This window comes from Lineus longissimus, chromosome 6 (genome assembly GCF_910592395.1).
Source record: "Lineus longissimus chromosome 6, tnLinLong1.2, whole genome shotgun sequence".
NCBI lineage: Eukaryota > Metazoa > Nemertea > Pilidiophora > Heteronemertea > Lineidae > Lineus > Lineus longissimus.
In genome coordinates this window covers 15,420,126-15,444,471 of record NC_088313.1, presented here as the reverse complement: position 1 = coordinate 15,444,471, position 24,346 = coordinate 15,420,126, and the positions used below count along the sequence as shown (strand labels likewise).

The 24,346-nt window shown below is 42.7% G+C and overlaps 1 protein-coding gene across 1 annotated transcript; it reads right to left on the bottom strand.

Moving 5' to 3' along the window:
- Positions 1 to 593: 593 nt before the first annotated feature.
- On the bottom strand, positions 594 to 24,346 carry LOC135489581 (uncharacterized). The gene is made up of 12 exons (XM_064774984.1): positions 24,212 to 24,346; positions 20,710 to 20,891; positions 18,270 to 18,355; positions 17,830 to 17,970; positions 16,343 to 17,495; positions 14,771 to 15,106; positions 13,637 to 13,684; positions 10,493 to 12,031; positions 5,185 to 5,670; positions 4,569 to 4,657; positions 4,308 to 4,448; positions 594 to 3,930 (listed from the first exon to the last, which is right to left on the bottom strand). Exons 2-12 carry the CDS (start codon positions 20,848 to 20,850, stop codon positions 2,202 to 2,204), a joined length of 5,889 nt encoding a protein of 1,962 aa, XP_064631054.1. The 5' UTR covers positions 20,851 to 20,891; positions 24,212 to 24,346; the 3' UTR covers positions 594 to 2,201.

The following is a 24,346-nucleotide window of genomic DNA, read 5'->3' as shown; positions in this document are numbered from 1 at the left end:
TGATCTAAACAGACCGTTAGCATTCTACAGGGGTCGGGCTGGTGTGCGCATTCGTAAGTGATGACAGTTGTGGTGTACCATGTCCAACTCTCCCAGAAGTAGATTGAGGCATTGTCTTCATTAAAAATAGGTTGTGACTATACAATGGTTGTCCCTCATTGCCAGCAGTACCGAGCATGGGACAAGACCCCAGTGGTCCAGTTCAGCCATGATCTTGCATCATAATTGTCCTTGACAGACCTTCCCAAACATCACATTGTGATGCTGTTACGCCAAGTGCTCAACATATTTGAAGGCACAGCAAAACCTCCACAAAAATGGGCAAAGTGTCTTGTAAAGTGCCATCATGACAAGGGCACCCAAGCAAAATGCCGACTGTAATTAGAAAGGGCCCCAATGCAATCCAGAAAGGCCACTTTGGCTTTTAGGCAAGTCTGAAATGGGGGCTATGAGGCAAAACAGGAAGGCAGCACAGGCATTGTCTCTGTCGCCTCCACTAGTGTTGAGACCTTGGAGAGTGTGATACAGGTGTGAAACAGAAATACCACAGCGGACAATTCCCACAATAGCCAACAAGCAAAATCAAGATGGTATTTGGTTTAAACAAGATTTATTAAGCTTTTATTAAGCTGTGACATTAAAACAGAAAGGACAGTAGAATGATTTCCATGATCATGTATGCCAGGGCAACAAATTGACAACCATATTTCAAGATAGTTGTAATACATGATTGAGTTAAGCTAGGAAAATTAACCTTGAAAGTTATAACATGAAAAACTGTCAGATTTTGAAATATTGAGGATATGTGTAAAAAAACAATTTATAGAAAATCAGTCAATATTAGCATCAAAAGGGAATAAACATTGAGATATTTGCGTAACAACATTGACGTTCTGCACTGCAGTAAACAAAACAGACCATTGATTAACAGTTGATTTATCTTGTTTTGGGAACAACTTCTTCGTTTAAAATAACGCAAGCTTCTGCACAGATCACAGTTTTTGAATTACTGGACATAATGGATGGACAATTACCGAGATTTCAATTTACAAATGAAATTTACTTCAATACAATTTGTACTTTCTTCTGTAACACAGGTTTCTTCTTGTACATTTCATCATGAACATAATACATATCAATATCAGAAAATATAAGAAATTTAAGTTGTCCGGGAAAATACAATTATTCTAGCACTCGGCTTTATCAAGAATAGTATTGAAGAACCTAACAACGCTGGCAAGGACGTATTCAAAACTGTATATCAACCACAGGAGTTTAGCTAAGGACAAAATGAAATGGTTAAGAAGAATACATCAGATTCAGGCATGCTACAGCACATCATCCCATGAACACAACACTCGAGTCTACAGCAGGCATAGCTCACTGCACCATGGGACAAGGAAGAAGACTTTAAACCCAAATCAGCCAAGATAGAGAGCTGACATCAAGAAGGTTACTGTAAGTGCGTAACAGTCGTTTAAAACTGCGCAAGAGGAGGTTAGAAATCACTAAATTCAGAATGAGAATGAGATGGTGTCATTTGGGCAATTGTCAAAAACCTGCGTGAGCAAAGAGTTAAAATACAGACATCCTCTTCAAGAGCTTAAATTCTCCAGCCTTGGGCCATATTAAAAGCGGACATTCTACACACCATGGGTCTAATCTACCAGACAGTTTGGTTGCTCAACAAATACATGCACTAACATTTAGATTCGGTCAATAGAAATCCTACAACCCTTATATAATCATGTAGAAGTTACATGCTAACAATTAGACTATTCACTGTGCGACTATTACATGAAATAAATGTATACATCAGAAGGCTTTTCCACTTCAACTTGGTTTTTACTTCTCTGTTTTAACAGTTGGTTTTGATCATAAATACATACAGTTAACCCTTGATTATGTCATAGACTTTCTTAAACACATTTGATCAAAGTGAAGTTTGATGGTGGAGTTAAGTTATGACAGCAGGATGATATATCACAATACATTTCAATTTGTTGGATAAACTACAAAATGCAAATTTTAAAATTTTAAAATTTTGCAGAATTTCGAACCGAGATGAGAAAAATGTAGAATTTCTCATACCTACATGTAAACAGAACATGACGAAGAAAGACCACGCAGGATTTGTTCGTTTTACCTTCCCAGTCTCTAAAAAGCAAAGCAGTGTCTTGAAAGTTGGATAAATGAAGCCTTTACATGCTGAACTCCAGCAGAGTGCTGTAGCTGGACTGAACTGAACCATAGTTGGCGCAGAGCGAGACCTTGCTCTCGTTGCCCCAATGCTCGGCAAAGGGAACGTTTCCCTCCCACCTGCCGTCCTTGTCGTTCAACTGGGTCCATTCCTCGCCTACGACGACGGCTACGGCTCCAGCTTTGGGTACGCTCAGGTTGAAGAAGACGGAACCATTCCTGTCTTGTGTTTTCTTTTCAAGGTGACCGACCTGTGGGCTGGATAAGAAGCATCCCTCCTTCCACTGGGCAAACTGTTTCGGGAACGGCAAGTCGTCTGCGTGGCCAGTGGTCTCGATGACAAAGTTGAAAACACCTGGGAGACTCTCACTTGGGTCAGTGTATGGGAGAGCGAAAATCTGAAGCTTGTAGACGCCAACCTTTGGCAGCTTGCAAACGAAGGAGAGCATCTCACCGTTCATTTGTTGTAAGACGTACTGGCTCATGTCGTCATTGGCACCATCTGATGCATACAGGAGCTGTGTGGTGATGCGGATTGGTTGAGAGGTACGTAGATCGATGGTGACAACGCCTTGTGAAGTTGTAATGTAGGGATCCGAGTGGCTAGTTGTTTCCAAACCGAGTTGGGCAAACTTTGGTTGTGGGCCAAGGTAACCTGGGGGAAGGTTAATACCTTTGGTTGAACCTTGGGTCTCACTGGTGATCAGGTATTGCCAGACGTGGTATAAGGTATTGCCGTCCTTTTCTGGGTCATTGGCGTAAACTTCAAGACCATACTCGCCCTTGCTTGGGAAGGTAATATTGAAAATAGCTTGGTCGTTGACACTTCGATAAATTACACATTCCTCAAGGTCGGCATCTTTGTGATCGTTACTCTTCAACTTGCCCATGAATCTCAAGGTCACGCCTCGTGGCATAGTGAATTTGATATCGCATGAACCGTCGAAGCTGTGGAACACACTTCCCTGTTGCAGAGGCTGGAAGGCGTACCTTGCTGCTGCTTCTGCTGGGCCCCAGGTAGTCTGTGGGCATGGTGGGTAGGGAGTAATGACCTTACCGGCTGGTAGGTGGGCATCAATTCTGTATTCACACACCGCGCCATATACAGCATCCTTATGAGCTAGATCAACCTCCTTGGCATAGATGAGTAACTTGTATGAGCCGGACTCTGGGAATCTGAGTCGGAAGACAGCTTCATTGCCTTGGGTCTCCTGCATACCATACTGCGACAACTTGACTCCCTTCAAGACATCTTGGCCGTCATCAGTGCTTATGCTAAATGTGAACGCCAGATCTGTCCTGTGGGGTGGGAAGGTAATCGCCAAGGTGACCTCACCATTACAATTGATAACAGCTTGGCGGTGACTCTTCAACTCTAAGCCGTATTTGAAGAAAGCTGATTTGACAGGTGCAAGCTGTTCAAACTCGGACTGGGAAATTGGGCGCTTAAGTAACTGCCAATCCTGTTCATCAGGGAAATGGGTGTAGATGAGTTGGGCTGAGTTTGGTCCGAAGTAATACAAGTCAAGTTCATAGCGGACATTTTCAACATTTGCGTGCTTTCCAATGAGACGTCTTGCGGCCCAATGACAATCGACCAGTCGCCACACACCATGAATCAAGACGGCATTCCATGAATGCTGGCCCTCTCGTCCAGTAAACTTCATGCCTGGCTTGTACTCAGCACCCTTTGCGAAACCGGTCAGGATGACGCAGTGGAGACCAGCGTAACTGAAACACAACAGTAGAGATAGTGTCAGGATGATGCGAATTTCAGAAGTAAATCACTGACTTTATATCATTGACCTGATTTTCTTTGTCCCCCTTCTTATCAAGTGACTTTGGTCTAGAATCGACCAATTCAATTCATGTCGACCTCTGTAATCAGGATACCTCGTAGTCAGTCCCAGGGATGTCCTTAATAAAGATGTTCTATAGCACAACTTATTTGTTATGCAGGCATGGTAAGTGCTAATGTAGCTGAAATAGAACCTGTCCACTTCTCTGGGCCAGTGGAATTCACCACTCTCCGTAACAAAGAATATAGTCCATGGACTCTTCTTCTCAGTTATAGAACAAGAGTACTGTTGTTCATACTCTATACTAACCTGCAGAGTGTTTCAAAGATCTGGGCGTATGTTGTCTTTCCTGTTTTGAGACCCATGAGGATTTCTTCAGGGGAGTCTTTGTCTGGGTTGGTGAAATGGACACCGTTCAAGTCCTTGGTGCACAGCCAAAGGAAGATGGCCCTGTAAGAAGAAGGTAAAATCAAAAGATGGGGCAGTGTGTTGGTGAAGGGGAACACTTAGAATACTTTTTTGACTTGAAGTTTATATTTTCAAGTAGCAAAAATGCAGCAGTTGACTTACCTAGCCTTTTCTAGTTCATCAGAGATGCTCCTGGCGTAGATCAGATGCCAAACCAAATCACGGAAGTTCTTGTGGTCCATTTTGGACACCTAAAAGAGAACCAAGTAGTAAAGATCTTTAGATTTCGGGTAAACATGCAAATTAAAACAGAAGGTATTGCCACTGTACAGTACACCGCTGTCTTTTCCTGCCTCAGATCGACAACTTAGTTAAAATAGGCCACTCTTTTGATTATCTGATCTCAATTCTGGGTAACAGGCCCAGATGGGTATTTATAGTAACACGATAGGTGGCGTATTTGCAGGAAGAAATCTTGACTCTCTGTCAGATATAATTAATTTTCTTAATTAAAGATGGGTCTTTAATGAAACAGTTGTTTGTAGTCTTTTCTTGTTTATATATGAGTCACACTTTCTTGGTACAGCGGGCCTAATGCCCTATATCGGTGTCTGAAGTTAACAATGGAGAGAAGCCACAGATCATTTTGGCTCCCCCATGCAGATAATTGCAATGTTTGCCACCACTTTAACCAGATGACAAACCCGAAGTACAGGAGACAGCAAGTAAGTTTTTAATAATCAAGGAAACAGAAGACAAAATAAGAAAACAACTTTACCTCAATAGCGTGCTGATCAACTGCTTTGAACTTCTCATCATTCGTCTCCTGTTGCTGGAACTCGGCCTCCTGTGGTGGAGGGGCAGGAGCAGGAGTAGCGTGCTGGGCACTGCTAGTCTTGCTCTCAACCTTATGGGGGATGAAATCCTCTGGGGGAGCCAGCTCAAGGTTCAGGGTTGTAGTCCAGTTGGGCTCAATGTAGGCCTCACCAGATTCAATCGGGGCACCTTGGTAGCCTGGGTAGGGTCCTTCATTTCCTCTGTCAGTACCATAATATGGACTACCATATCCAGATCCTCGGTCACCAGGGCCATATCCAGATCCTCGGTCCCCTGGACCACCCTTTCCTTGGTCACCAGGGCCATATCCAGATCCTCTGTCCCCTGGGCCACCCTTTCCTTGGTCGCCAGGGCCATATCCAGATCCCCCGTCACCTGGGTAGCCATAGCCAACTCCTGGTTGTCCGTAGCTTTCTGGAGCAGATTGCTGGAAAATATGAGCAGGTAGTTAGAATTTGTGTGCAGATTTCTTTGGGTAGGTGTTTCCACATCCAAGTCCAGAGGCAAACTGAAACATTATTGGTCGAAGAAGAACATTACAAGGTGTCTTTAGCTGAAACTTAAACAGAATTGAGATCAACAAATGAAAACAAAGATTCTGACTTTTGCAGTTGGTATAAAGAGCACTGCCGACCACTTAAGTTCAGAAAGAGAATAAGACCTGAACCACTTCGTTTAGGAAAACTGCAGTAAGCTTCATCACGTTTGATGATTGAACTGAATGTAGGCTACTGACAGGTTAGGTATCACTGTATGCTTTTAATGATGTAACATTGACTTGCAGCAGAAAATAAGCGATTGGTAACGAATGTATCAATATTACAAGGTTTGTTAGCACCTGCATTACTCAGACTTGCATAGGTCAGACTAACCACCTCTTTGGATACGGTTAGCCTTAAACCCTAACACATATGTTGTATGCACAAATGCACAATATTCTCTACAATTCAGCTCAGAAGTCTTTTGGCACAAATGCTTTTTGGGAGCATTTTTTACGAAATGAATCATCTTTTTCCTGGGTCTTGTTCTTTCATCTACCTGTACATTTACAATTTTCAATATCTTAATCAATCACGCAAAATCTAAATATGATTTTAAAAGTGCTTATATATACATTTGTCGCAGTGCGCAGCGGCAATCATGCAAAGAAGCTTTGAAGCTCCCCCCAAGTCGTCCCACTCCTCACCAATCTATGTTGATGAAAGAGGAGTCGCATCACCCAGTGCCAATCCCAAAAATGGCCGAGAGGTTGCGTCCAGGTAGAACCCGCAATCTGTTTCTTCTGATGGGGATTGCACAAGCAGGGATTCATAGAAATAAAATTCCTGGCTATTCACAACCAAACCAAGGGAACCAAAAATGAAGAGAGTCTGTCAGATGTCAGCTGTGGCCTCTTTTACCCGAGTGCCTCTGCTACGGCAAGAAAAGGATCCCACGTCACAGGGGGTTCAAGTGTTACCTGCAGTAGACTTCAAATCTCCCGCAAAATCACAAATAGGGTTAAGGAGAAATTTATTGATTGATTGATTGATTGATTCTACAATAACTTACTGCCGGTGCCATCACTATGGACGCCTTAGACATCACTTTTATCTTTCGTTGGTGCTGCATGATAAGACCTATTCATCCACTTCCTATGTATCGCATAAGATTTCACAATACTCGTCTCGTAACTAATCCTTTATTACAAACTTTATCACAAGACCAAATTTACAGTTTTTGGCCGGGCAAAAGTATCCAAAAGAGTCAAATGATGCCAAGCCTGATCAGAAAGTTTAAAGACTGGAATGGAGATTTGAACACAACTTCTTTGGAATGTATGAGATCCCTTGAAATTATATCACTTAGAGAAAGGTATCCTCTGTTAAAACTGGAATGTGATGCACAGATCAACTTTCTACGACGAAAATTCTGCTTTACTCCGATTCAGGCACATGAATAAGATTTCTAGGATGAAATGTTGTTGTACTCCGAGTCAAACACAACCCTATCAAAACCGAATTCACAAAGTTCTGTGATTGCCTACCAGTCCGCCCTATAGTCTAAAGTATGCTAGAGTTCAAAACCTCTACTGTATCACCTGAGCCTGGAGTGTATCTATCGATAAGATGGTAAATCAGACTGATTGAATGGCTAACCAGTGAGCTGTTCTCACCTGGGGGCGGGACAGGTACAACACGGCTGCAGCCAGAAGAGCATGCAGAAAACATAACTGGCTATCATGGAGGGCCTATCTCCACATCAGCATTTTATGCTGTGATTTAAAACTTCCCGTCGTTGTTGTTTATGACCCTTTCAACTAGAACAGATTGTATTTGGTTCATGGCACAAGTCCTAAAAGGCCTTTGGAAATCACATAAAACGCTGTAAAATGCTGCATGAATTGGTTACGTGAGAGAAAGTTCTCTTTACTGATCATAACGCATCAATGAATGATTCAGAATGACCTTCGGTTCAGATCAATTACAGAGGTCAATTATGGTAATTGCTCAGATCATCATTCAAGGACAGCAACGGATGAATTGGATTTTTCACAATATTTTTAAGCCTGGAATTATCATAGATATTTTTCGATAAAGATTGTACACTTAATGGTTGTGAACATACTAAGTTTTTGTGGATTCAAGAAAATCAAGCCTTTCAAGTATGACTTCCACATGGAATGTGTGTAGGCCGCACCGCACACAAAGGATAAGAATGTTTACCAACAGGTAGACGATGCCTGAACGAAAATCAATCACTCGTTGTCTGTGAGAAGTTCAAACTACATTAAATCATGTTAACTAAGCTAGCTACAGGGTAACTTTACCACCAGTTGAAATATCAGCCACAACAAAGAAAATTGGTATCACAAAAAAAATTTGTAGGCCTCCTGCTACTCTAAAATCTTTTCAGGACAGTAGAACTAGTGTGTTAATACCCCTTCAGATAGCTGTCTTTCGGGAAATATCATAGGATGGCAAAGCACGTTTTCAAACTCACTCTGGAAGAAGGCTACCACTTAGCAAGAAACTGCAAACACTTACCCAACCAGCTGACAAGATTTTCACGAATAAAGCCCTTTTTTCCACAACTTGTAATTCAACATGTTCCGTTCCCCAAATCATAATTCATTTCCAGAAACTCTCTCTATTTCCACAAATAGTTTTACTATTACCGCAAATAGGTCTTTATTTCCACAAATTAAACCTCATTCTCAAAAATTTCAATATTTCCACAAATGGCATTTTATTTCCACACAGACTTCAGATTCATAGGACATGTAGAATCAAGGCACGCACTTGACAGGCCAGTTATCATAATCCTCTTGTGAAAAAATGATTTGGGATATCCAGCACTCCGTTCGAAAATACTGGCCACTGCTGCAGTAACCATGCAAGTTTTGATCCAACCCTGGGACTAACCACTTATATTGTCCGGCATGCACAAAATTTAGATCAGTAGGCCTCACTGCCATATAATGAAGGGTTATCAAGCTGCCAGCGAAGAGAGTTTTTACATTAAATTCCTGTCTCCAGTTACAGCTCGGCACATAATTTCAACTTGTTTATGCATGACACTTCAAGCATCCACAAATATGGGATATTTTCAACTTGTATTTGTGGACAAGTCTTCAAACATCCACAAAATGTCAGATAAGGCAGCTGAATCTAGGCCTCGATAAACCACCCAAAAGGCTCAGGGCCATGGAGCTCGTGTTTGACGGTCAGAATATTATTGGTTTTGTAGATCACTGTAAACAGTGAAGATATGTCTGCAAAGCCAAAGGTTTGCAAATTTGCACATTTTTTAATTTCATGTTGACTTTATTTCAAGCTTGCTGCCGATATATAATGGTTAATGCATAGAGTCGAAGTTTTAGTGAGTTCAATTATAGCGCTCAATTTTAGCGTTTACTGTAAACTGTCAATGAAACAGCAACTTCTCAGCCTATGAAGAGCAGTGGCCAGCAATGCCCAATGGTCTTGACTTTTATCTGAATGGGCAAATGATGCAAAAGTGTTGCCACCTATAGTATTTGGATCAAACTAATGTTTCCCATGTGTTTATGGCATAAAAAGAGGGGCTTCAGACAAGTGCTGATGAATTAAAATTACAGTGGGGTATGATGTGTAATGCACGTCACCTGCACATGATTAGGACATGCGACATGACGTACTATGCACGTCACCTGCAACAAAACACTCACACAAAAACACCTCCAGGTTGACAGTATCTGCAGTGAGCCTCATTTTTAAGAGGACTTTCTAAAATGTGTCAACAAACCAGAATGACGAGGTCAAGAACTGTTTACTTTGCAAAGATTCCACAAATTCTGACCTGAAAACCCCATAGATTCATTCATGAAGAAAACGTCTTGAGTTTCGTTCAATTTGACTATCGCAGGAGTATTGCCGCTGAAAGCATTTGGTGTGAATCTTCAGTTTCTGTGCAGTAACTCTGCCTTTCATGTCAGGAATGCTGTGCATGGTGAAGCTTTATCTGCTCAGGAAGCTATTTCTTTTATTATTCCTAGACATACATGACAACACAATCATTTGCCGCTCCAAAAGCATACATGTAAGAAAATGCCATTACATCCAAACATAAACTGTGTCAACGTGTTAAGGTGACCCTTTGGCTCTTGCAGGTAAAATAGGCACTTTGTACAGGCGAACCTCAGCTGGCTTATACCCGTCGACACAGTTTATATTTCAGCTTACTAAACAATTTCTCCAGGTTAACTAGCTACTCATATGAAGACTATTTCAGAACCAATGAGGTAACATCAACATTGCAGAAGTGTGAAAGTTGGTAATCATCGCCAACTACTTTGTCTTGATCTAGTACAAGGCATAGTCAGACAACTAAATCTTGTAACATTCTAAGATATCATATTTATTTCAAGCCAACAGGTTCACCATGCTTGTTCGCCACAGTTTGCTATGATTACATAGTTTTTTCTTGCTAAAGCAATTTAAATTTTATACAAAGGCCAGAAAGGAAGCCAACAGAAGTGTGTCCACTTCTGGTATATTCTGATTAGACAACTAAAAGGTAATATTCGAAAAACTATACTGGTCGACAGGAATTCTGCCTGAAAAGCATAGGGAACATTTCAATTCCTGCAAAATAATGTAGTGCTAGGACTAACCCTCCGTCCTCAAAGCCATGCTTGGGTAATAAGCACACAGTAGTTTAAACAATCGACTGTCAAAACCAACACCGCTCGCGAATCGTCATTCTTTTAGCTGGCATTCCCAACTTACCTCGCCCTGTCCTCCCTTCAATGACTGTCGCTGAGGGTCACCTCCCTTGATGAACTGGATTTGAGGGTCATTTCCCTTCATCGAACCCTGATGAGGGTCCCCACCCATAAAAAATCTCCCTTCAGGGTCAGTCCCCTCAAAAAATTCAATCTGTGGGTCATTTCCATAATATGACTCTCCATGGGGATCAGTCCCCGTGGAACTCTGTCCATGAGGGTATTTACCCTTAAGTGATGCCCTTTGGGGTTCATCCCCCTTGAAAAACTTCCCCTGTGGATCGTTATAATGGCCCCGGAGCGACCCTTGCCTTGGGTCTCCATCTTTGAAGAAGCGTCCTTCAGGGTCGTCCTTATCAAAGAACTGACCCTGTGGATCAGTGCCCTTTAAGGATCCCTGCCTTGGGTCCTGACCCTTGAAGAAGCGTCCTTCTGGATCTGTGCCCTTTAGTGACCCTTGTCTTGGGTCTCCATCCTTGAAAAAGCGTCCTTCAGGGTCGTTCTTATCAAAGAACTGACCCTGTGGATCAGTGCCCTTTAAGGAACCCTGCCTCGGGTCCTGACCCTTGAAGAAGCGACCTTCTGGATCACTGCCCTTTAGTGACCCTTGTCTTGGGTCTCCATCCTTGAAGAAGCGTCCTTCAGGGTCGTTCTTATCAAAGAACTGACCCTGTGGATCAGTGCCCTTGAGGGATCCCTGCCTTGGGTCCTGACCCTTGAAGAAGCGTCCTTCTGGATCATTGCCCTTTAGTGACCCTTGTCTTGGGTCTCCATCCTTGAAGAAGCGTCCTTTAGGGTCGTCCTTATCAAAGAACTGACCCTGTGGATCAGTGCCCTTTAAGGAACCCTGCCTCGGGTCCTGACCCTTGAAGAAGCGTCCTTCTGGATCATTGCCCTTTAGTGACCCTTGTCTTGGGTCTCCATCCTTGAAGAAGCGTCCTTGGGGGTCGTCCTTATCAAAGAACTGACCCTGTGGATCAGTGCCCTTGAGGGATCCCTGCCTTGGGTCCTGACCCTTGAAGAAGCGTCCTTCTGGATCAGTGCCCTTTAGTGACCCTTGCCTTGGGTCCCCATCCTTGAAGAAGCGTCCTTCAGGGTCGTCCTTATCAAAGAACTGACCCTGTGGATCAGTGCCCTTGAGGGATCCCTGCCTTGGGTCCTGACCCTTGAAGAAGCGTCCTTCAGGGTCATTGCCCTTAAGTGAACCTTGCCTAGGATCCCCGCCCATGAAAAAATGCCCTTCTGGGTCGTTCTTATCAAAGAACTGGCCCTGTGGGTCTTGCCCTTCAAAAACCCGCCCTTGTGGGTCACTCCCCTTTACAGACCCTTGCCTCGGGTCCACACCCTTGAAGAAACGCCCTTCAGGATCAGTGGCCCTATAAGACCCGCCCTGTGGGTCCTGCCCTTGAATGAAATGACCCTGGGGGTCAGTTCCCTTGTAAGACTGCCTTGGATCAATCCCCTTGAAAAACCTTCCCTGGGGGTCATTGGCATCTTTCCCCTTGAAGAATGTGCCCTCCGGTGCAGCCAAATCAGGACCTCCCTACAAGATGGTATAAGCCAGAGTTAGCTTGTGAACACACATACAAGATTTTCATTGCATGTAGGTTTTTTTTACTAGACATTATTATTTCAATAGAGTTGGACATACTGTCCATAATAATGATGACACTGTAAACTGCCAATTTCTCACACTTCAGGAAATTTCTCCAAAAGATTCCACAAAAGCTCCACAATTTTTATTTTGGCGAATTCCCAAAATGTTGTTCGCAATTTTCATCTGGTTTATTCCAGAAAAACAGCAAAAATAAAACAGCTGCAAAAATTTGGCAGTTTACAGCAGCACTGTTTAGTAAGTTACCGAGGACAGAAATTATTCAAAATTAATACAACAAGTTTTGTCAAATATGCTATGATCATTTCTGGTCTAATTCTTTGATTCTGAAAGTGCTGCTTTTCATCAGTCTTTCAAGTTTTGATTAAAGACCTTAATTTTACCTGATGGATCAAAATGCTCTGAAAATAAACTTATCTTTATTAACAGTCAACGCAAAGCATGAAAGCCATGCAAGAGATGTGCTCTCGCTGAAGCCATCTCATGTTTTTTCTGTACGGGTGCTGCTTTAATAACATCAACAGTCCGACCTCACTATATGACCTACGTGTCGGTATCAGTACTCTAGAGCATAATACAAACCACGGCAGTGAAATCATCCCATAGGTCAGAGTTGTTCTTCTTCTGTGTCCAGCCACCTGTACTATATCTTCAGTCCCGTGCCGGCAATGCATAGGTCTGAAGCCACATGGAAATAAAGTGGTTTGTATAGGCCTGATCGGCTGTTGTAGTGAGCGCACCATTGCCAGTGCGCTCTGTCATCATGACTGGAAAGCTGTGCTTTCAAAAATCTTTTATTTTTGAAAAACATGCTTGAAGATAGTTTGATGCTCTTCTTTTACAGACTATGTACATTGTGGCATGTGAATGCAGATTATCAATATCATAACAGCACAAGCATTCAATTTTCTGTACAATTTATCACTGTTTTAATCGTCAAGTGTAAAACCAGATGGCATTTAATAGCATCTCTCAAATTCAAATTTTGCTATATATCCTGAATGACAGTATGTTGTGATTTCTTCTCCTTAACTTTAGTATGTACAGAAGTCTCATATACAATGGTTTAATGTACAGTGGTTTAATGTACAGTAGTTTAGTTCCAAATGAGATAAACTCAATCGTTGATTTTTTTAGTTATTTGAAGATAACTAAAAGTCATCTTGTTAGCAAGTTCATACATTGCAATTTTGTAATGTACAACACTCTCAAAGTGCTTTACATTTCCTCCCCAGCCTAACCCAGAAACCTTAGAAACCAAGAAGCCCACATACTGTGCTTCACTTGGCCATTTTAGGCACTTCCAAGGAAATTCAAAACTTCAATCACATTTTTGCATTTGATCTCATCGCATTTTGGAACCAAACTCTTCAAATAGAAAGTAATTCTTGGAACTCCATCCATCCATGGTCTTTCAGTACACTGTACAACCCTGAAGTAAAGAAAGAAAAGCCATGCCGATAGTTTCGCTGAGCCACTTGCTATAGTGACCCCTTATGTTCTTCAAGAAGGGTTGATCCCTCAGTAACTTACCATGACAAAGTGACCCTGATACGAGCCAGGGGAAACAGCTGTCCTCATCTAAAACATCATGGAAAGTAAAGGTTAGTACCCAAAACTCTATGTCACCAAAACCAAAAGCCCATTGCTTCAAAGTAATGAATTGAAGTAATGCCAACACCAAACAGTATTAGCCGGAGTTACTGATTTTGATTAAGTTTTCTTTATCATTTTGTATGAGTTGAATGATGACCGCGAGGTGAAATGAAATGAAGCACCAAGCTGGTGCTGCCATCTTTGTGCAAATCAGAAAAGCATATTGTTCACTCTTCCTATGATCACAAGTATAGCCTTAGGATTGATTCGCACCAACTTCAACCCCCCCCCCCCCCCCCCCGCCCTATTCTTCTACTTCTTGCCTGGTTTTGGGGCACAAAGCACAATGTAGAAAGTCAAAGAAGCCAACTGAAGGCTGGTGTAGCCAAGCCTTTTTATGATTGCCAGCCTCACAGTAAATTCAATGATCTCCCTCTACACCAGCCCCGCCCAACATCCACCCTTGCCTGATGTGAGGGGCACAACATGCAATGAAGAAAGTCTCAATGTCAGAACTCAAGGGAATAGTGTGAAGAACAGGTCAACACAACAACATCGTGGTATGCAAGCAAACATCCCAGCCTACACATCAGAATGTGCCGAGAATGAGGTCAAGTGGCATACAGATTGGAGAATATTTACTTCATGGGTAAAAAGAAATGCAGTAAAATTGCCTTGTTTGTCATGCGTACATAAGGTCAACTATGCTTAATTTATCCCAAATTTGATGAAAGTGGAAGTACTGCCACAAATTTATGCGTATATAACAACTTAGTCTATGCATATTAATAATCTTTGATTTATATCAACTCTTTGACTGCCAAAGCAAAAAAATGGCAGGATTGCACTTTTTCCATCCATTATTCAAACAAATTTTAAGATAAAACAGGAAACCTGCCAATTTATAAATATTAACTGTCCACAGAAATGGAGAAATCTGAGCTTACATATTTTGCTTGGAGGATTTGGTGAGCTAGCACGTTCCTTGAACAAGCAAAATTGTAAAATCATGCTGTATGGAAGTCCCTTTTAAAATCTAGCAAACTGAAGCCTATCAGTAAACTTCCTTACCTGCTGTCCAGCATACTGAGGGCTAATCGCCTCCTCATTGACTCCAGGAGAACCTGGTGCTCCAGCTGGTTTGCGTCCCTGGTACGGTCCCATCCTCTCATCTCCAGGTCTCTGGCCGGTCGCAGCTTGAGTAGCCAACGATGGGTAACCTGTAGTCTCATCCTTCCTGGGCACGTATTGGAACTGGGTGTCCTGCATTGGCTGCAGGAACTCTGGCGGTGGTGGTGGGAGTTCCTCCTCATAGGCATGCTGTTGGCCTGGCTTGGGAGCGGTAGCTGGTCCCTTCTTGCCCTTCTTGGAGGGCGACTTCTTCTCCATACCAGCATCAGCGGCAAGCTGTAACAGGAAGGGGGTAGATTGAGGAGGGTGTTTATTTTTGATAGGATTTCCTTTCTTCCACTTTCTCATGCAGTTAGGGGCAAGTCATTTTTTCAACATTTCAAGGCAGTGACGTGAATATAAGATGACTGTTTTGCATCTTGCCTCCACCTGGCACCTAATGATACTACCCGGAGTAGTCGATGGGTCATTTGTATTGTGGAGTAGAAAAACCATTACCAGAACAAACTTCATAGCATTTCAAAATAGTACACGCATCACTAACCCAACTCCCTCATTTAGCTTTGCACCTAGATTGATGATCCATACCCACTGCCGAGTATAAATTTGCATTCTCGATCGCTTGTTTAAATTTGGCCAAAATCTCAGTCAGAGCGTAGTTCAATGGAAGAGTCTTCGCAAAAAAATGTTGAAAAAATATCTGTACCCCAATGTGCATCGACAAAATCAACACATATGATCTTTAAGAAAGATCACACACAGACTTTGTGGTGTCAGGCTATATCAAATAAAATGCAAATTATCAATGCAGAGAAGGGTTCAACTCAAGACCTACCCGTGGTATGGTAGGTTTGAGATATCGGAAGGAAAAAGAGACAATACAGTTTTCCTGGATAGTGATGTTCAATTCTTCAGTCAATCCAATTCAACATCAATCATGATGGTCAAGTTCAGGATAGAGGATGGCAACCAAAGCAAACATTTTTGGTCGCTCTGCATGCAACTGCCTGAAAATGCTCAATGCAGCGTACTTACAATGGAAGTCCTAATTTTATATTGTACCTAAGAACAGCAGCAGATCAAAAGCCAATTAGCATTGAGGGTATATTTGTGAAAGAAACAACTTCTGCCAGAAAGATCACTTGAGGTGACTTTGCACCACGGGAACGTACTGGGTGTCATGAAAGATGAAGTAATGAATTCTTGGCGAAAACAGTGATTAGCACTTGGTCTTTGACAGCTCATTGAGCAGGATTGGGTGACTTGAATCTGCCCGGGATCAGGCGAGAGGTATAGACCAAGCATTCAGGACGTGTCAGCCATGATGCCATCTAATGATGGCAATGCCGCAGCATGGACAATTCAGAATGTTCAATTGTCAAAACTGACCTTCAAATAGAACTCAAGTCTTCGAAGTCAATATCATGCTGGGTGATCAAATGAGTGAGGATGATGGAGTATTTATGACATGTATGTTCCTCGAGAGAGACAGCCACGAATTCAATAACTTACCGAGCCAGTTCCAGGTTGGTAGCTACCATAAGGCTTGATCATGTGGGCACTACCCGGCTTGGCACTGGTTACAGGTGTCAAGTCGTAGTTCTCCTTGAACTGCTTGTCTCCTTGCGGTTTCTCAGGGTAGGCGAGCATGTACTGGCACATGTGGGTGTACGTGGTGCCATCTTCAGGCTTGTTCGCATAGATCTCCAAACCATACTCGCCACGCTGGGGAAGATCGACACTGAAGTTGCACTCGTTGCCACGGTCCTGCTCCTTGATGCAGCGATCCAAGGTCTGGTCTTCCATGCCTGGTTTCTTCAGCTTAGCAAGGAGATTGACTTTCGGGTCATTCTTAAAGAATCCGACATCGGCATGTCCGTTGGGTGCAGTGATGACTCCCTCCTTAGTATTCGGGATGAGGTCGAACTGCGACACTGGGTAACCTGGGCCCCAGTTGGTGTCGGAGCACTTCGGGTATGGATGCGAATCTTCAGCTGCCTTGTCACAGATGATCTTGTATTCAGCTGCAGCCCGGAAAGTAGTCTCGATGGTCAGCTTATCGGGGATATGCTGGGCGTAGATGGTCAGGTAGAACTCTCCCTTGGTTGGTGCACGGAGGAAGAAGTTGATCCTGTTTCCGGTTGTCTCCTGGAGGACGTAGTTCTTCAAATCCTGTCCTTTGTATTCCTCGGAGAACGAATCGACAAAAGCCAACTTAAAGGTGAAAGTGCAAGGTCTCCAGAAGGCCAAGGTCATCTGGAGCTTGCCGTCCTTGGTGCGGACAACGCCATGGTTGTTCTCAAGGAAATCCAGGTAGCACTTGAAGAACTGCGACTTGGCCAGAGGGAGGTCCTCATACTGGGCCAGGTTGACAGGCCTGGGGAGGAGCTGCCATGAGCTATCCTCAGGGAAGTGGCTGTACACAGCCTGTTGGGGCTCCATCAGGAAGTAGAAGTCGTCATACTCATAGACGAGATTCTCAGGCAGATTCTTCTCGGAGGAAAGGTACCTGGTTGCCCAGTGGGCATCGATCAGTTGCCAAGAGCCAGCAACATTGACGGCATTCCAGCTATGGTTATAGGCAGTACCAGTGAAGATCTTTCCTGGGTGGTAGTCAACACCCTTGGCAAATCCATTGACAGTGACACAGTGAAGACCAGCATGGCTGAAATAAGAAACAAAACTTGAGCAAATCACCTTACATTTATGTACGGCAGTGACAACAACCAAGATGGTCCAAACATGAGACCCGATGTGGGCAAAATGGAGAGTTCAGATGATGCTCGAAACCAATATTTTGGCAACATGTGCCATGGCTCATATCTTCTTCTATTGCAAGGATGTTCCGCTCTGCTCACAACCCCAAACCTGCTCGAGTCCACCCCTCAGCCTCGCCGTCATGTGTGAATTTGTAGAAATCAGATTCCCAGAAGCAGCTTGCTCAAGTTAACTTGCAGCGAGATACTTCTCTTCGAAATTGTCTATCTGGTGATACTTACATGCACATGGTCTCCAGGATCTTGGCGAAGGTTCCCTTCCTCCTCCTGAAGGCAGTCAGCACCTCCTCAGGTGTCCCAGGCAGCTCCTGGTCGAACTGGATGATGTACATGTTCTTGGCAGTCATCCATCGGAAAATGATTCTGAAAGAGGATTAAAAAGATCCTTTACTTACAAAGAATCATCAGGTATATTGCACTTAAACTAAGTTGTCAACTTGTCAACTCAGGGCTAACAAGTTGTATCTGACATTTTTGTATTTTGGAGGAAAGGGTAGTAGAACTGCAAAACGAAATGGAAGTCTAGTTGCATTTTCAACTACAAGACAGATATATAACCAATTCAAATATTTTTTGGTCTGCCCATGACCATGACCATGAATTTCAAGATCAGTCTGTGATGCCTCTGCAGTAATGATCAAGACCTGGTCACACCCACTCACCTAACTTTCTCGAGGTCGGTAAAGTTGGCACGGTAAACCAGATCCCACATAAGATCCCGGAAGTTCTTATGAGGGTTACGCGCCACCTGCAAAGATACAACACATGAATGGGTTAAACTTTCTGTTATACGATGGACAATCAGGTTTTCTTGTTTCAAGGTGTGAGAATTACCTTGAACCAAAACTGGATAACGGAGAGTCCCTTGTGCCACAATATTATGAAGGATATTTTACACGTTTTTGACGCAATCGGCTGACAAAGCCAGCAAGTGACTGCACACTCTATATAGCAGATATGTGGACACTATTGAGGGTTTTCATGACCTTGTCTTCCTCCCAAAGCCAAAGGGCTTCAACCTATTGAAACCCATCAACATGATCAACTGAGTTATTGAGAGGATGCTCAATATTTTGGAGACAGCCCTCGCTTACTGGTGAGGCTGGACCAACTCATAGTATTTCATTTTGATTCGATTCGAGTGGAGACTGCTTCTAATACATGTTATATTACTCACAAACCAAACCCGTACACTAAAACCTGATATTATATAGGTCAGGCCTGTTTGATCGCTTTATTCTTGGGTGTGCCAACTGTCCATCTATTCCATTAAGGGCAATCCACAATGCCAACCTAAATAAATATCATTAGACAAGACTGACCGAGGTATGACCCTATTGTGAAATGGTAGTCAAATCATGCAAACATAGGTTGATGTATGTACATGGCTAGATCTTCTCATCAGACTGCAGCCAGTCATTTGGGACAGACTGGTGCCTGGAAAATTGATTAATTAACAGCAGGCTGCGTATGTAAAGAGATAATCAGTCGCCATTTCCACCCAAAGAGAACTTGAGTTCACAACAGTATGCTCTCCAACCAACACACTGGTCCTCCCAAAACATTGCAGCCGATACGACTCGTTTTTAAGTCTGGTGCAGATCAAGTAATAATGTAGCTAGATTCGGGCGATGAACAGGTGGACAATAGGGCCTGAAATGGGGTTCAATTCAGAAACTCGGGTCTGACTTGATATATGAAATTTGCTTGTCAATGTCATAGTCAGGCGCTTGAGAATGGGCTACTTGCATCCCGTTAGGATAGGAGCTAGGGAGTGCTGGCTGTCACTAGGGTATGATGGTTTTGTTAAGTCATGCAAGGGCTTAGTTTATGAATGTATAGCAAAAAAGTGTTTAAAAATGAGATAACACTATCAGCATATTCAGAAATGATAGATTGCCCCAAGCATGTGTATATCAGTCTGGGGCTAACATTCCATGTGAAAAGGCTATCAGGGAGATACTAGTAAACAGTCTTGGAGCTTCCATCTTGTTCTTATCAGAACATCATGATAAGTGATTTCGCTCTCGTGCCAACGGGTGCAGTCTGGCATTTCTGCTTTCTCCATATTTAATCAATAAATGCACCTTTTACATTTCTAGTTTTCCAGTGTAGCACTAGCAGGCGGGATTGAGAAATGCTAAGAAGTTACTAAGAGATACTTGAGATTTAAGGATGCCAAAAAACACCTAAAGAACTTCATTAAAACCAACCAGATCTTTGAAAACTACTGGCAAGGAAACCACCCCAACCTCCAGCGAAACCAGCTTGATATAGCAGTATATCTGACAGCTGTGACACAGTGTGCATCCCTTGGAAGAATACAAAACATCATCAGATGGCAGAGCACCAAGACTGGGAACCCATTCTTCTTTTGCTAAAAATAGATTGGTCCATTTATTCCAGCCTGATCAATATCACCAAGGTATTGATTTCGTTGGTCTGTCTGGCTCTGGTGAATGTCATAGCAACCAGGATGCAGGGATGAAGAGAACATGTACTCTAGCAAAATTCAAATTGGTCCAGGGGCATAGATTTGCCAGAGTCCTTACTCAGTGTCATGATTGATTGCTATTGAATCGTTCTGATTCACCATTTTGTTTTAGATAGCATCAATTTCATGCAGACTCATCGGTCTATATGTGATCAGCAGAATTTCAATTTCCTTCTGGTTATGCATCTTCATAGTCAAAAGCGGACCTCCACTGCAATATTGCCAGCCGCATTCAAATCCATGTTTAAAGGGAACTGAAACCGCCAAGCCAGTTCGTATGACCTCGTTTTCATTTCCCGCGTATCGGGTGATCAGAACGAGGCATGAATGAAACATGGCGCCTAGCTGTCAATCATTGAGTGACGTCACTACTATGGAATTTACTACGAAAACTCATGAATGAAAGATCGCATGACTCAAATGATTCTCACATGATTCTCACATGATTCTCAATAATAACAAATTGAACTGCGCATGCTCGGGCACTGGGGGCGGAGCTACAAATCTGAACTCGAATAGGAAGTTGGAAGTTTGACTTTCTCGGGCGGTGAAAGTCGAAAAGTTGAATAAATCGCTCGGCGGTTCCAGTTCCCTTTAAGGTTACTCACCGTTATGGCATGCTCGTCGATCCGGCGGAAGACAACGGCATCTTCATAGACCTGATGTTTCAGGAACTTGGGTGGCGATGGTTTTGGTCGTGACTTGGGATCGACCGGTTTCGGGTTAAAAGTTGGCGGAACTCCAGCCATTTTGTATCTTACTTCTTTCTATCCTGGACTTCAATTACAACCTGAAGGTAAAAACACAAGAAATGGTTGAGTGATAATTTGCAGCAAAAGCAGCAAGCTCTCCTCCGAATTTACAAATGCAAGGTTAGATTTTCCCACATGCCATGGATGACGATTCTGATGGACAACCAGACATCTTGGTGCTCTTCGTCTTCTGGCAACTGCATAGAAAAGATCAAATCGAATACTGGATGTGACCAAAACCTACATGCAATTGGCTGAGATAGGGGACGGTCCCAAGTAACACATAAGTCACCCCCCTTTTCAATTCTACCTAATGAGTTGAACAAGCCACCAGGAGAGAACTTTTAAGGCCCATAATCATGGGGAACAGCCATTGGATAGCAGGGAGATCTTTTGAAGACAAAAAGACTGTCGTTTTAATTTAATATGCAACCTGGCAAATGACCAGGACAGACTTTAATACCAACACGTACATCAAGATTGGCAGACCTCCCTTGCTTTCATGTACGTGTAGAGCCCAGTTCAGAATACATCCACACCCCAATACATAAGTGTGGGCGGAAAGGCTGACCTGATCTGGCCAGAGTATGACTGATTCATTCAGAAAATGCAGGATATCCTCTAGTCGAACCCAAGACAAAGTTATGCTCTGCAGCCTATCTCGAGTGTGGAGTCTAGGCCATTGCTCATGTCTAAGATATGTCAAGTTTTTTGTATCAAGGAAATAGTATGTGAATAGGCTACAGGTAAGACACACAACAGGCGAGCATGAAATAAGGATTTTTCAAGTAGCAGTGCCAATCAACTGCATTTAAAACCCAAGAATTTCGAAAAAAGAATAATGTTGTGCCTTGGTTTAAATTTTACAACTCAATTTTACTTAACTGTACCTTGCAATACTCTCTCCAATCCCTCTAATGCATAAATCCACCAAGGGTCACAAAAATGATTTTTTTCAAAGTGCAGATTTTGGCCAGTTTTCAGACTGACTGAGTGAGAATAAAAGAAGTGTTTTCCGTGACCAAAAAGCTAACTACCGGCCTGTAAGCCCCCACTTTCTGTCCATTTGATTGGATCCAATGGGTTTAGACATTATTCTCCTTCAAAGGTTCCAATAAGTAAGTCTAATACTAACTAATGGATCAAAGAAAGCATGTAATACACTATCTCTACAGCGATGGATCATCTAACTACATGTACGCGCGCTAAGGCAGGCACTCTACAGAAAATACCACAAGTTGTTCAGGTATAAATTATTTCCCCGATGGCGATGGCCAACAGCCCTTGCCAATCACGCCCAAGAAACTGATCCATTGGGAGCATCTGTAGTGTGCTATCAAAACCAAACAAGATGGGAGGTATGCTCCAAGGAAAGTAAGCATATTTGCATTGCAAAGGAGAAAGGCAGGACTTGAGCCTCATACCTTCACCTGAGCTGAGGAACCGTTCCCATGACTCGGGATTGATCTGTCCCTCCTTTTTGTAACCAAAAGATATCACTAAGGATTGAATTTTGTGAGATGTCGCTTTATGTAACCCAAGCAGTCAGCATTTCCTGCAAGAATATTGATTCAGCAATCACATAGTGGCAGCGCCTCCAAGTCAAACAATTTGGACAAAGCTCTGACGATGCCCCATGCTTGGTGTGCTCAGACAACAATTTCTGCAGTAAGAGATTTCAGAAGACATCACCTGAAAGGCCGAAGCATGTCAGGGCTTTGCCACCGAGAAGTAGTTTGGGTTGCCTGAAGCTGCACAAGATACCTTGGCATTTTTCTGGGGCCGATGGGGAAATTTCTAAAAATATCATTCACCTCACTCTGACTGAGTCAAAAGGGTAGGCAGCATGCAGCCAAGTTGATTGACGAGAATGATGCAGAGAAATAGAGCTACCAAAGACTGGTTTAGCGTATGACTTGGAATGTGAACAACCAACCTGTTGTAATGATATGCAGGGTCTTGATGAAGCGATCATGAATATGCACACTATTGAAGCATAACTTCATTACCCTCATTAATAATCTGAAATGACTATTTCATTTGCAGCTGCAGTTGCAGCAAGACTAATACAGCCGCTAAATCAAGTCAATAGAATGTTTTTGCATCAGGCATTAATAATAGACATGGAGAATATTATAATCTTTGAACGATTTTTTAAACAATATTCATGTCCTTTTCACATTATAATGAGAACTCCTCTATATTCAGGCCGCCACACTGAATGGGAAAGTTTCTCATGAATACCTATAATAAATGGTGACCTATTTTCTCAAATTGCATACGAGTTCAGCTCACCACATCAACAATAGCATGCAGGATGAATGGCCAGAGATAATGGACGCAGGTCCATTCAGGACATATTTAGATTTACAAATGAATTGTCCCTGCTAAAATATGCTCTCCTTTATGTACGTGTAGATAGTTGTGTCCACATCGTTTGGGCTTAGTGTGATACTGATAACCACTATCCTGCCACTGCAGTATGCAGAAGGTCGCTATAGTACTATCAGAACATCAAGTGTAGGAAGCCATTAAGAACATGAGTGTACAAATTCCAATCTAAATGTGATGATATGAAGTTACAAAATATTACAATACAAGGAGTCCTGCCCAACCATCTGAACTTGACTGATTGGCTGGTCAAGTAGGCCTAAACCCAGTATACTCTTCTTATGCCTTGTTGACCATTTTTTTACAAATGGATGGCCAGAGAACTTTTTAAGCAAATTCATGCCGTGGTCATGGTTTTTTGTTTGCAAAAGCAAAGTGTTCTTTTATCACTGCAGGTATAATTCGTTTGGGCACAGACCTGTCATGCATCACAGTGGCTCATGGCATTGTACGAAGTTGGCTTAGGCCTTCTGAGTGACATGTTCCGAGAGTGCTCATTCACTTTGTTTGGGCTCTGGTTTGTCTTTGTCAAAATCGTCCATCGACCATACTCACAATCATCAATGACATCATCATGACAACAACAACAGATATCGAGCACATCATGACATGCCTCAATATGTCGATGATCAATGCATGAATGACAATGTCATCATGACCAAGTTTATGATAATGGAGGTCAAACTCATGATATGGGCAATACCAGTATGTCGATGTCCTCCAATTTTCATACACGGAATTTCATCACAACGTCATCATCTACCCTTGCCTTTGCATGTTTGATGCCAAGAATGAAATTCAATCAACACCAAATGCATGGCTACATGTAGTGATGTACATTATTGTTGGGCGTGGCTTTACAATCTGGGCCATTCCACACAAAACATGTAGATCCGGCCCCGAACTAACACAGCGATTCTAACAAAAGTACGAAGTGAATACGAGTGGATTTAGAATTTATACTCACTTGAACAACTCAATATTTCAATGACTTAGTCGGGGTGCTATTTGCACGTTTATTTTCTGTGAAATTGAAGGCTTTTGTAAGGAGATCCGTGCCGCCGACCAGACAAAAACTAGCCTGGATGGAGAAGCGTCGCTG